The sequence below is a fragment of the Dipodomys ordii genome, unplaced genomic scaffold, assembly GCF_000151885.1.
Source record: "Dipodomys ordii isolate 6190 unplaced genomic scaffold, Dord_2.0 Scaffold1, whole genome shotgun sequence".
Taxonomy (NCBI): Eukaryota; Metazoa; Chordata; class Mammalia; order Rodentia; family Heteromyidae; genus Dipodomys; species Dipodomys ordii.
In genome coordinates this window covers 42,299,762-42,312,501 of record NW_012267217.1, presented here as the reverse complement: position 1 = coordinate 42,312,501, position 12,740 = coordinate 42,299,762, and the positions used below count along the sequence as shown (strand labels likewise).

General features: G+C 41.7%; 1 protein-coding gene across 1 annotated transcript in view; it reads left to right on the top strand.

Annotated features, from left to right (window-relative positions):
- The window catches only part of Ino80d (INO80 complex subunit D), a 58,412-nt gene that overhangs the window by 26,995 nt on the left and 18,677 nt on the right, over positions 1-12,740 (top strand). Inside the window, exons 5-6 of the mRNA XM_013016192.1 lie at positions 1,349-2,088; positions 9,319-9,427. Coding sequence (XP_012871646.1) covers positions 1,349-2,088; positions 9,319-9,427 — 849 coding nt within the window. The remainder of the gene's footprint in view (positions 1-1,348; positions 2,089-9,318; positions 9,428-12,740) is intronic.

Sequence of the window (12,740 nt, the reverse complement as noted above, 5' to 3'; positions counted from 1 at the left end):
CCAGGCCCAGAGTTCAGGCCGGACCCCCCCCCCAAAAAAAAAAAAGAAAGAAAAGAAAACTTTTACCATGCAGACTGAAGCATCTATGTCAGCTCAGCATGAAGAGCACATTTTCTTCCTTAAGGCAGTTACATGGAGAACCAGGTTGCATGAGGTTATTTAACAAGTGTGGAAGCCGGGAGCCAGTGGCTCACGCCTGTAATCCTAGCTACTCAGGAGGCTGAGATCTGAGGATCACGGTTCAAAGCCAGCCAGGATAGGAAAGTCTGTAAAACTCTTTTTTTTTTTTTTTGGGTTGGTCATGGGGCTTGAACTCTGGGCTTGGGCGCTATCCCTCAGCTCTTCAGCTCAAGGCGAGCGCTCTACTTCTTGAGCCATAGTGCTGGTTTCCTAGTAGTTTATTGGAGATAAGAGTCTCACGGACTTTCCTTGCCCGGGCTGGCTTTGAACTGTGATCCTCAGATCTCAGCCGCCTGAGTAGCTAGGATTACTGGTGTGAGCCACCGGTGCCCAGCTCCGTGAAATTCTTTATCTCCAACAAACCACTGGAAAACCAGAAGTAGCTCAAGTGGTACAACGCTAGCCTTGAGCTGAAGAGCTGATGGATAGTGCTCAGGTCCAGAGGTTCAAACCCCATGCCCAACAAAAAAGAAAAAAAAAGTATGGAATCCAAACTAGGGGAAGCTACTCATTTTTTTTTGTTGTTTGTTTTGTTTTTGTTTTTTTGTTTTGTGGTGGTAGGACTTGGATGCTGCCCTGGAGCTTTTTTTTCTCAGGGCTAGCACTCTGCCACTTGAGCTGCAGGTCCACTTCTGGCATTTGAGGGATGTTTAAATTGACTGACTTTCCTGCCTGAACTGGCTTTAAACTAGGATCTTTAGATCTCAGCCCCCTGAGTAGCTAGGATTACAGGTATGAGCCACCAGCACCTGGCACCGATAGGAATTTTAAGTGATGCTTCAGACCCTTGATGAGCTAACTTTGTGTGCTATGTGTGAATGGAGGATAGTCACGTGATGGAAAACAACAGTGAAAGCATTGTCTAGGACCTCTGGCCCTGACTGGCTTCTCAGGTCCTACAGGTCCTACATTTGCCTCCGCAAAATTACACAGACTTGGGAGTACTTCAGAGTAATGAAAGTTTCCTGAGTGTGTACCACCATGCCCAGCATGGAAGTTGCATGCAGAATTAACCAATGCCAAGAATTACTAAGACACTACTGAATATTGAACCTTAAGGTTCTGAGTACTTGGTAGATAAGTGCTGTATACAGGTCAATTTTTAGTGTATTAGGATTTGTGTTTTATAATTTGTCCTGACTGTTCATGTATGTGTTTACTTTTACAGGTACTGCAACAGCCATCTGCAGGTACTTGGCTTTATCCCGAAAAAAGAGAGGAAGAAAAAGAGTGACCCTATAGATGAGGTGAAGGTCAGGCACCCGGTGGACACCATGGCCTTTAGCCTGACAGTGCCCACATTGGCCTTGAAGATGCCCAATGGACTGGATGGCATGTCCCTCTCTCCACCTGGGGCAAGGGTTCCTCTCCACTACCTGGAAACAGAGCTGGAAGACCCATTTGCTTTCAACGAGGAAGATGACGACCTAAAGAAAGGGGCAACTGTCAGAAAGAAGTTGCAGAGCAAGCTGGCCCAGAACCGGCAGCGCCAGAGAGAGACCGAGATTTTGAAAGTTCGGCAAGAGCACTTTAGTCCCCCTCCTGCACCTTCCCGGCAGCCTCTCCAGCACTCCCGCCCGTCACCTTCCTCGACTTCTTTAAAACCTCCAGCGCCACTGCAGGGTTCAGTCTGCAAGTCACCTCAACCTCAGAACACCAGCCTACCACTGCAGGGAGTGGCCCCCACCACACACACTATAGCACAAGCAAGGCAGTTGACTCACAAGAGGCCTCTGCCCCTCCTGCCATCCAGTAGGGCTCCTGGCACTGATCCACCCAGGACTGACCGGGTCCTCATGAAAGCCACCACCTTCTCTCCACACTTCTCCTGTATAAGTCAGCTGCAGAGGTTGGTGAAACTGTGCACTCAGAAACATCAGTTGGACACTGATCTGTTTCCCCATTTAGGTGAGTTATCATTTGTTCACTCTACATGGTACAATGTGGAATGTGTTCTGTCACGTGACATTTTACTCTCACAACTACCATCTACCTACCTGCTATGGTAGGATGTCTATAAAAAGTACGGAGCAAGAGTATTTATGTGTGTTTTTTTTTGGTCGTGGGGCCTGAACTCTGGGCCTGGGCACTATCCCTCAGCTCGTCAGCTCAAGGCTAGCGTTCTACCACTTGACCACAGCATCACTTCCGGCTTTTTTCCCCTGCTTATGTGGTGCTGAGGACTTGAACCCAGGGCCTCATGCATGCAAGGCAAGCGCTCTACCACTGAGCCACCATCCCAGCCCCCACTGTTAGCTTTTGTTAGTAGTAATAGGTTGTGTTGTGGCTCAAGCGGTAGAGCACTCACCTTGAGCTGAAGAGCTGAGGGACAGCGCCCAAGCCCAGAGTTCAATCCCCACGACTGACCAAAAAAAAAAAATCTCAAGTCAAGCACCTGTAATCCTAGCTATTCAGAAGGCCAAGTTCTGAGGATCAAAGTTCAAACCCAGCAGGAAAGTCTGTGAGGCTCTTATCTCCATAATTAATCACCATAGAGCCATAAGTGCCGCTGTGGCTCAAGTGGTAGAACACTTGGTTTGAGCACAAAAGCTCAGAGACAATGCCCAGGACTGAGTTAAAGACCCAGGATTCCTACCAAAAAAAAGTAAATAAATAAATAAATAACAATTTCTCAAGGCAACTTCTGTTCATGATTGAAGACCAAGAAAAAAATACAGATAAATGTTTCAATGTAATCATACATCTTTCTTTCTTATGTTGCTTCTGAATCCCAAATTTATCCTCTTGAGTTTCTATATTTGCTATTAATCTTTGGGGGTGGGGGGGGCATGTGCCTAGGATCTTGTTATGTAGCCCAGGCTGGCATCGCCTTTGAGTGCTTGATTATAGGCATTACAACTATGCCCAGCTTGTTCTGGTTTTGATCACTTAAATTGTTAATTCATTTAAAGGTTATTTGTGATGTGATTTGATATTAGCTATGTTTCTTCTCTCAGGGAGGTGTGTGTATATGTGTGTGTGCATGTGCACACATGTGCATGCTCACCAGTACTAAGCTTGAACTCAGAGTCTCAAGCTTTCAAGGCCTCTAACTTGGATTTTTTTACTAAAGCTGGCATTCTACCACTGAAGCCACTGCTTTTTGCCTTTTGTTTTTCTACCACTGCTTTTTGCTTTCATTGAACTTTTTTCATTGAACTTTTTGCTTCAGACCTTGAGGATTATAGGAGTGAGCCACCAGTGTTGGACTTAGAAACAATTATTTACATGCAAGATGCATATACTTACATGCATGATAATACAAGCAAAGCATATCAACAGTAGTAACTGGGCAATAACAATGCAAATCTCAGTATAGACAACAGGAAATAGCAATGAAAACAACAGTAAGTTGCTAGAGTGGTTAAAATTATATGCACTATTGGAGAAGTTATATTTCTTTTTTTTTTTTTTTTGGCTTTTTTTTTTTTTTTTTTTTGATTGTGATTAAGTGATTACATAGTTTCTAAGTCACAAGTTCATTCTAACTTTCCTGGAACAAATTGTCTATCACAGTCTGTAATATATAACAGTGTTCACATGTTATACACCATACATGTGATCAGCAGCGTGGGGATATTTAGTAGTGGTTCAACCAGATGAGCAGGAGTTCTTTGTTTCTTAAGTCCTGTTAGTTTTGTCGTATCACCTAACATTTTGGATTTATCATCCACTTATCAGGGAGAGAAGTTATATTTCATACAATGCTGTTTAGTAGGTAGCAGTCTCTTTCACACTCACACACACACACAGCCTGCAACAAACTTTATTTTTCTTTTACATGTTTTATATAGTAGTATATAGCTATTAGGAAGAATGAATGAAAGCCAGGCGCTGGCTCACACCTGTAATCCTAGCCACATAGGAGGCTGAGATCTGAGGATCACAGTTCAAAGCCAGCCTGGGCGGGAAAGTCCATGAGACTCTTATCTCCAATTAGCCACCAGAAAACCAGAAGTGGTGCTGTGGCTCAAGTGGTAGAGCACTTACCTTGAGCTGAGGATCAGCGCCCAGATTTAGAGTTCAAGCCCATGACCAACAAAAAAAGAAAGAAATCTTTTGGCTTAAATGTGCTCATGATTTAACAGGTAGGAAAATCAAAAGGTATTATCAATTTTTTCTTTTTTTTTTTCTGGTCCTGGGCACTTCCTGAAATTCTTTTTCTCAAGGCTAGCAATGTACCACATGGGCCACTTCTGGCTTTTTCTATTTACTTTATTAGAGATAAGAGTCTAACATGTAGACCTAACATAACACATGGTCACATTGGTCACAATCTATTAGAATAACTCAAAAATAATTCTCAGGTGGGGGTAGGGGGGAGATAGGAGGGCAGGGATGATAAGGGGAGAAACAAAGGAGGAGGCAACAATGGTTGATAAGAAATGTACTCATTACCTCGCTCATGTAATTGTAACCCCTCTGTACAGTATTTTCACAATAAAAAGCTTATTAATTAAGATAATAATAATTTAAAAAAAAAGAGTCTAACGGACTTTATGGCCTAGGCTCTCTTCGAACTGTGATCCTTAGAGCTCAGCTTTCTAAGTAGCTAGGATTACAGTATAAGCTGCCGTCGCCCTGTTGTATTGTAAATTTTAAATGATCAGAACCTCTGCATAATTGATTACTTATGTGGGTGAACTTTGCTTGTTTGGTAACTGAGTATCAGAGTAGACATAAGGGATATAACTATCAGTGAGAATGGAATTAAAGACAGAGGATGTGTTTTATATTTTTTTCACCTACTGTGAAGCTGTTTGACTTTTGACAATTTATTTTTTCTTTTTTTGTCAGTTGTGGGGCTTGAACTCTGGGCCTGAGTGCTGTCCTGAGCTCTTCAGCTCAAGGTGAGCGCTCTACCACTTGAGCCACAGTGCCACTTCTGGTTTTCTGGTGGTTAACTGAAGATAAGAGTCTCATGGACTTTTCCTGCCCAGGCTCCCTTCGGCTGGCTGCCTTTGAACCGCAATCCTTAGCTCTCAGCCACCTGAGTAGCTAGGATTATAGGTGTGAGCCACCAGTGCCTGGCTTCTTTTGACAATTTTTAAAATTTAATAAAATAATTTTAAAACTATAAGTAACTATAAGATTCTTAACCATAGTATGTACTAATTTATTCATACCTTGGTGTACTTCTTTTCAAAGACATAAAATTGACTTCCAATTATACATGCTGATTTGTTACCTGTTCGAAATTTTTATAGTGATGTATTTTCAAGGTAATAATTAGTTTCATATGCAGCTTATTTTTTCATGGCTGAATTCAGCCTCTAATTTGTCATTTTTTATTTCTATCATTATAAATTGTTGCAGATACATAGCCTTGCAGCAAAGTAACTTACTGTCTCATCTTTAATTGTTTTTCTTCAAGTAGATAATTAGAAGTGGAATTGCCAATTTCAAGCCTTTGCTTTTTTTAATTGATTATTTTTTGTAGTGCTGGGAAAATCAGGCCTTGCCTGTGATATGTAAGTTTTCTACCATTGAGCTACAGATCCCAGCACCCTTGGCTTTTTTTTTTTTGGAGGCAGTTTTATAGCCCACAGTGGTCTTGAACTTTTTTGTTTGTTTTTTGTCAGTTGTGAGGCTTGAACTCAGGGCCTATGTGCTGTTCACTTTGAGCCACAGCGTCACTTCTGGTTTTTTAAGTGGTTAATTGGAGGTAGGTGTCTCACAGGGACTTTCCTTTTTTTCTTTTTGCTCAGTTTGAAGCCAGCTTGGGCTGACTGTGAGATTCTTATTTCCAGTTAACCAAAAAAATGGAAGTGGCACTGTGGCTCAAGTAGTAGAGCACTAGCCTTGAGCACAGAGAGGCTCAACGACAGAGCCCAAATCTTAAGTTTAAGCCCTGGGATCAGCAGGAAAAAAAAAGTGATTGATGGGGTTGGGAAGGTGGCTCAGTGGTAGAGCGCTTGCCTTGCATGCATGAGGCCCTGGGTTCGATTCCTCAGCACCACATAAGCAGAAAAGGCCAAAAGTGGCACTGTGTGGTAGAGTGCTAGCCTTAAGCTGAAGAGCTGAGGGACGGGGCCCAGGCCCAGAGTTCAGGCCCCAGCTATGAGCACTGGTGCCTGGCTGATTTTTTTATTTTTTATTTTTTTGTTCAGTTGTAGGGCTTGAACTTAGGGCCTGAGCGCTGTCCCTCACTTCAGCTTAAGGCTAGCGGTCTACCATTTGAGCTACAGTGCCACTTCCCGATTTTTCTGTTTGTGTGGTGCTGAGGAATCAAACCCAGGGCCTCATGCATGCGAAGCAAGCACTCTACCACTGAGTCACATTCCCGGCCCTGATTTTTTTTTTTTTTAAACCATTTTCCCAACAAATGAAAAACTTGGGAGAAAACCCATTCAGTTTTTGTTTGAGTCAGGATTTTCTTCTGAAGCCAAGGCTATCCTTACATGTTCTTTCTTTTCTTTCTTTTTTTCTTTGGGGTGTCTAAGGTTTGGAACCCACACCTCCAGCCTGCTTGTTATAACAGCAAGCCCTCTGCTAACTGAATTCCAGCCCTGACCCCAGCCTTTGATCTTGAACTCTCAATTCTTCAACGTCAGTTACCACACCTTGTTATTTTATTTTTTTAATCAAAATGTATTAGCTACCAAGGTTATTTTTGAGAACTCAGGAATTGAAATGCACTCTTGGGACTAAGCATATTCACACAAAGATTATTTAAAAGAAACATTCAGTCTAGCAATTATTTGTGGGAGTCCTATCTAAGCTGGTCATCTCAGTTACTTACATTAGAATTGGTGATAATGAAGTTGAGATCAGAGGTTTGTGTGGTTGGGCAATTAATTTCTTTTTTTTTTTTTTTTTTTTGTCGGTCGTGAGGCTTGAACTCTGGGCTTGGGCGCTGTCCCTCAGCTCTTCAGCTCAAGGCGAGCACTCTACTGCTTGAGCTACAGCGCCACTTCCGGTTTTCTGGTGGTTTATTGGAGATAGGAGTCTCATGGTCTCTCCTGCCCGGGCTGGCTTTGAACCGTGATCCTCAGATCTCAGCCTCCTGAGTAGCTAGGATTACAGGCGTGAGCCACCGGTGCCCGGCTTGGGCAATTAATTTCATAGTATGAGAAATGTTTCCATCTTAGTTCTTCTAACTTACAGCTTGACATGTTCAGAGGAAATACAAGTGTCTTAATAGAAATTATTTCTACAAAATAATTAAGTAATTTATGTCATTTTAAAGGTAACCTAAGTATCATTTTGAAGTACCTCACCTTCAACATATTGTTCTTGTGACCGACCAGGTTGTTTCTTGCTTTTTTTCCTCTCTATATAAATTTTTACTTTGAGAAAAGGTATTCACTTTTTAAGGTGACCTGACACTATTTGAAGTTTTTTTATGCCAATGGTAATATGTAATTTATGCATTTACAATTTACATTTCAATTAACCTTTCTTAATTTCATCATTTGGCACATGTAAACTCATTTAAATCTTGGAAGAAATCTATGTGTTTCATTTAAATATAATTCTGTCTAATGAAGATGGTCTTTAGGTTTTTGAGGCTTTCAGGATGGGAAGATATAAATAAAATGGTATTATCAAAGAGTCTATCAAGTTTTATGTGATATTAAAGCTTATGCTAAATTTATGTGGTCTCACATGCTGTTATACTTTCTATTCAAGATTCTGTGTCACATCTGCTTATGATCATCTTTTTGGGACATAAACTTTTTTTTCCCTTGTGCTTGCTTTGTTTGTTTGCTAGGATGACCTTCTACCATTTGACCCATGCCTCTTGGTGTTTTGTGTGTGTGTGCGTGTGTGCGTGTGTGTGTGTGTGTGTGTGTGTGTGTACGCGCGTGTGCGTGCCAGTTCTAGAGCTTTAACTATAGCCTGGGCACTGACCCTGAGCCTTTTTGCTCAAGGCCAGTGTTCTACCATTTAAGTCACAGCTCCACTTTCAACTTTTTGGTGATTAATTGGAGATAAAAGTATACAGATTTTCCTGCATAGAGCACAAGCCTTGAGCAAAAGAGCTCAGGGACAGTGCCTAGGCCCCACAACTGAGCCCGTCCCCCCCTCCCCCCACACACAAAGAAAACGTTTAATGAACTAATTAGTGTTTATATTATATTTCTACACTTTCCCCTCTAATTTTGTTTTTGGAAAATGGAGTACAAAATATTGTAGGTTTTCCTTAAAACAATTACAATTATGCGCTGGGCGCCGGTGGCTCATGCCTGTAATCCTAGTTATTCAGGAGGCTGAGATCTGAGGATCACAGTTCAAAGCCAGCCTGGGCAGGAAAGTCTGTGAGAAAGAGGGGCTGGGAAGGTGGCTCAGTGGTAGAGCACTTGCCTTGCATGCCTGAGGCTCTGGGTTCGATTCCTCAGTACCACGTAAGCAAAAAAAAAAAAACCGGAAGTGGCACTGTGGCTCAAGTGGTAGAGCGCTAGCCTTGAGCTGAAGAGCTGAGGGACAGCGCCCAGGCCCAGAGTTCAGGCCCCACGACCGGACCCCAAAAAAACAAAAAAGAGAATTAACATTATGCTAGCTGGGTGCCAGTGGCTCACCCCTGAAATATTAACTACTCAGGAGGCTGAGATCTGAGGATTGAGGCTCGAAGCCAGCCTGGGCAGAAAAGTCCCCATGAGGGACTCCAATCTCCAATAAACTTCTCAGAAAAGCCTAAATTGTCTCTGTGGCTCAAGTAGTAGAATGCTAGCCTTGAGCACAAAGAGGCCCAAGGACAGCGCCTAGACCCTGAGTTCAAGCCCCAGGACCAGCCCCCCAAAAAAGAATTAACATTGATCTCAAACCTCATTAGCAATTGAAATTGCTATCCTGTCCCACTTCCCCTTCCCAAAGTACTCTACCACTTACCTACACCTCCAGTCTGAACATTCCTTTATTTGTCCTGCACTCTTTGCTTGTGTTGTTTGCATTCTGTTAGTAAAGAGTCTGACAAAAGTTCATCCTTAGAATGTAGCATAGTCTTATTGTACAATGTAGTCTGTTTTAAATCTGAGTGTATGGTATACATTACCTTTGCGAGAGTTGAAAAGAGACTCCTTGGGAGGCATTTCCTCACAGGCTATGATAGTACTTGCTTGAGTGGTGGATCAGGTATCTTGAATAGCTTTTCAAGGTAAATTTTTCCTAACTTGCAATATCCCTTGTGTGCTGCAGGGTTGGACTGGTCTGAAGAAAGCGGAGAGGAGCAGGAGGACTCAGAGCAGGCCTCACCATACCAGGTTGCATGGTCCATCAGAGAAACCCTGAGATACGAAAGACACATGTAAGCCTTTTTTGCTTTTATCTTTAAATCTGTAGTAGATCACCTTTTTCCCTATTGGTGTTATGTTTTTATTTTTGTAGTTCAATTTTTTTTGTAAGGAAAGTGAAGTAGGTTCTATTTGTGAATATATGGACCATGTTGTTTGAACAAAGCAGAAATATTCTTAAGTTTTCTTGGTCCATTTTTTGTATACCTTTTCCATTCATCATTGAAGAACCCAATTGTAACAACTGAGAGTTTAAAGGACCTTAAAGATAAGCTGATGCCATTTCCTTATCTTATAAGAGGGAAATGCAGACCCAGGCAGAGCTAGAACTCTACCCCTTGAGCCACAGCTACTTCTGGCTTTTTTTTTTTTTTTTTTGGTGGTTAATTGGAGTTAAGAGTCTCGACTACTTTCTTGCCTCTGTGTGTGTGTGTGTGTGTGTGTGTGTGTGTGTGTGTTTGAAGGTAAAAAATTATTTGTTTTTGTGCCTGGGTGTTGTCCCTCAGCTATTTTTGCTCAAGGCTGAATCCCTTGAGCCACAATCCATTTCCAGCTTTTTTGGTGGTTAATTGGAAATTAGAGTCTTATGGATTTTCCTGTCTTAGCTGGCCCTCAGCCTCCTTAGTAGCTGGGATTACAAGTAAAAGAGACACCACTGCTCAGCTGATCGTTCATTTTTTTTCCCTCCTTCTAAGAACTCCCTCCTTCTCTCCCTCCCTCCCTCCCTCCCTCCTTCCTTTCCTTCCTTCCTTCCTTCCTTCCTTCCTTCCTTCCTTCCTTCCTTCCTTCCTAAGTTCTAGTTTTGTAGCTCAGGCTGCTTCCCAAGTGTTATGATTACAGTTGTACACATAATATGTGACTTCAGACCATGATTCCAGGTTTGATCTGCCTATCGACCATTTCTCACCAAATATTGTCTATATCCCTTGAATTCTAGAATTAAACTATTTAACATGTAGTTAATCTTTCTGATTCCCCTATTTTATGAAAAGTGTTGCTGTTTTGTTGTCTTATTAAAGTAAATTGAAAATGAGTTTTATTTGGAGAATTTCATGCCATGCCTTGAAATATAGACAAACCTGGGGTCTTAGATAACAAGTTTAGGATGTGCTGCACTGTATTTGGAATTATCAATGATTTTTACTGCTGATAACACCTACACATCATTTCATTCTCTTTCTTTAGAATCTAGGAAGAGAGTCAGCTTTGTTTCTCATGTCACAGATGAGGAAAGTTAAAGAAGAAAATTAGTACATACTGAGATGCACTAAGGGTCATGACCACTGTTTCCGAGAGGAAATGAGCCAAAACTAGCCTTTCTGTTCCAGGTCACTGCTCTTCCTTAGCAACCAAGTCTGAAAATATAATGTCACAGGTTGTAGTTAGAAGTAAGAAGCATTAAGTCATACTGGTGGTTCATGCCTGTAATCCTAACTACTCAAGAGGCTGAGATCTTAGGATCAAAGTTCAAAGCCAGCCCAGGCAGGAAAGTCCTTGAGATTCTTATCTTTAATTAACTACCAGAAAACCGGAAGTGGCACTGTGACTCAAAGTGGTAGAGCACTAGTCTTGAGTGAAAAAGTTCAGGGACAGCACCCAGGCTCTGAGTTCAAGCCCCATGACTGGGAAAAAAGTGGGAAGAAGTTTGCAGATTTTCTATATTAGGTTCATGTCAGTAATGTCTGTGGTCCAGGCCAGCATGCATTCATTTTGGTGTCAGTCTGACAGCATTTGAATTATGAATAAACTTCAGAAACTTTTATAAGCTGCATCTACTATGTTCTTTCACAGTTAGCTTGGAACGCACTGATATAGTCCCTCCTCTCTAAAGCAGAATCTTTCCAATTACAGTTTTGACCTGTGATTATCTCCCCTGTGATTATCTTTTATTTTCCCTGTCATCCTCCCCTCTCCTTTCCACTGAATATTACCTCATCATCCTAGATATGCAGCTACAGGGCCATGGAGTCATTTAATCATCTTATCCTTTCGATCCACTTGCCAAATAGAGTTAATTCTTTCATGATAATGGCCCTTCTATGTATTACCCCTTCTATTATCTCTGTGACTTCTTAAACACTCCACTGCTGTTCATTTGTTTGTTCTTAACCCTGAAATGTTTATATCTCCCCTAAGTAGGCTTCAGTTTATCGTTTCCAACAGTTTATTTAGACAATACCCTTTGGCACTGGGGTACAGCTCGGGTAGAGTGCCTATGGAGCATGTGCGGGTTCTGGGGGGTGGGATGCCTTGTTTATAAATGGTGCTACTGTCTATGCCTAGTCTCTGCTAAGCAGTTATTGCCCCTTCCACTTCCTCAACTGACAAAGTTTGTATTTTATACATGCTCATTATGTCTCATAGTTTCCATTCCTGCTGCTTTTCCCAGCATGAGTGTATATTATCTCTTACCTGGAACTTTCTAATAGTTTTCTAACTATTTTCTTTAGCCTAGTGTTGATTTCTGTAATTTGCTGACTATAATTTTCACATGCAAACTACTAGTCATTTTGTTTTTGTTTTGGTTTTGGTTTGTTTTATTTTGTTTGTAAGTCATGGGGCCTGAACTCTGGGCCTGGGCACTGTCCTCAGCTCTTCAGCTCAAGGCTAGTGCTCTACCACTTGAGCCACACCACCACTTCCAGGTTTGTCTTTTTATGTGGTGCTGAGGAATCGAACCCAGGGCCTCATGCATGCAAGGCAAGCACTCTACCACTGAGCCACCTTCTCAGCCCCTATCTTGTTTATTAAAGGTATTTATAGTGCTTAACTGGAATTACTGGAACTCCCAAGTGTAAACCATCCCCATGCCCCACCTACCTAACAGAGATTCTGGTTCAGTAGGTCTAAGGTGGGTCCTAGTGTTCATAGGCATTTCTAGTTTGTGTCCAGATAATTTAATCATCAGGCTCTCTGTATACACTTAGTTATTGATTTTGTTCTCTTTTGAGTAGTTTAGGAATGTGTTTTATCTATCTAAATTACATTGCAATTTAAAACTTTGTAACTGCTTTGAATATATTAACAATTCGAAACAAGAGCTTTGTAGCTGTTTCTGGAAGAGATTCTGAACAGTTTGCAGTCTGCTGGAAGAAAGAGGGACTAGTCAATAATTTATAGAAGATTAATGAGAGAATATGTAGTCTGTGGTGTTATAATTGTGGTATTTATATGTTACAGTAGAAAGGAAGGAAGAAAATATTGTTAGCTTTCAAGTTATATGCATTAGGGGCTGGGAAGGTGGCTCTGTGGTAGAACGCTTGCCTTGCATGCCTGAGGCCCTGGGTTCCATTCCCCAGCACCACATAAGCAAAAAGAAAAAAGCCG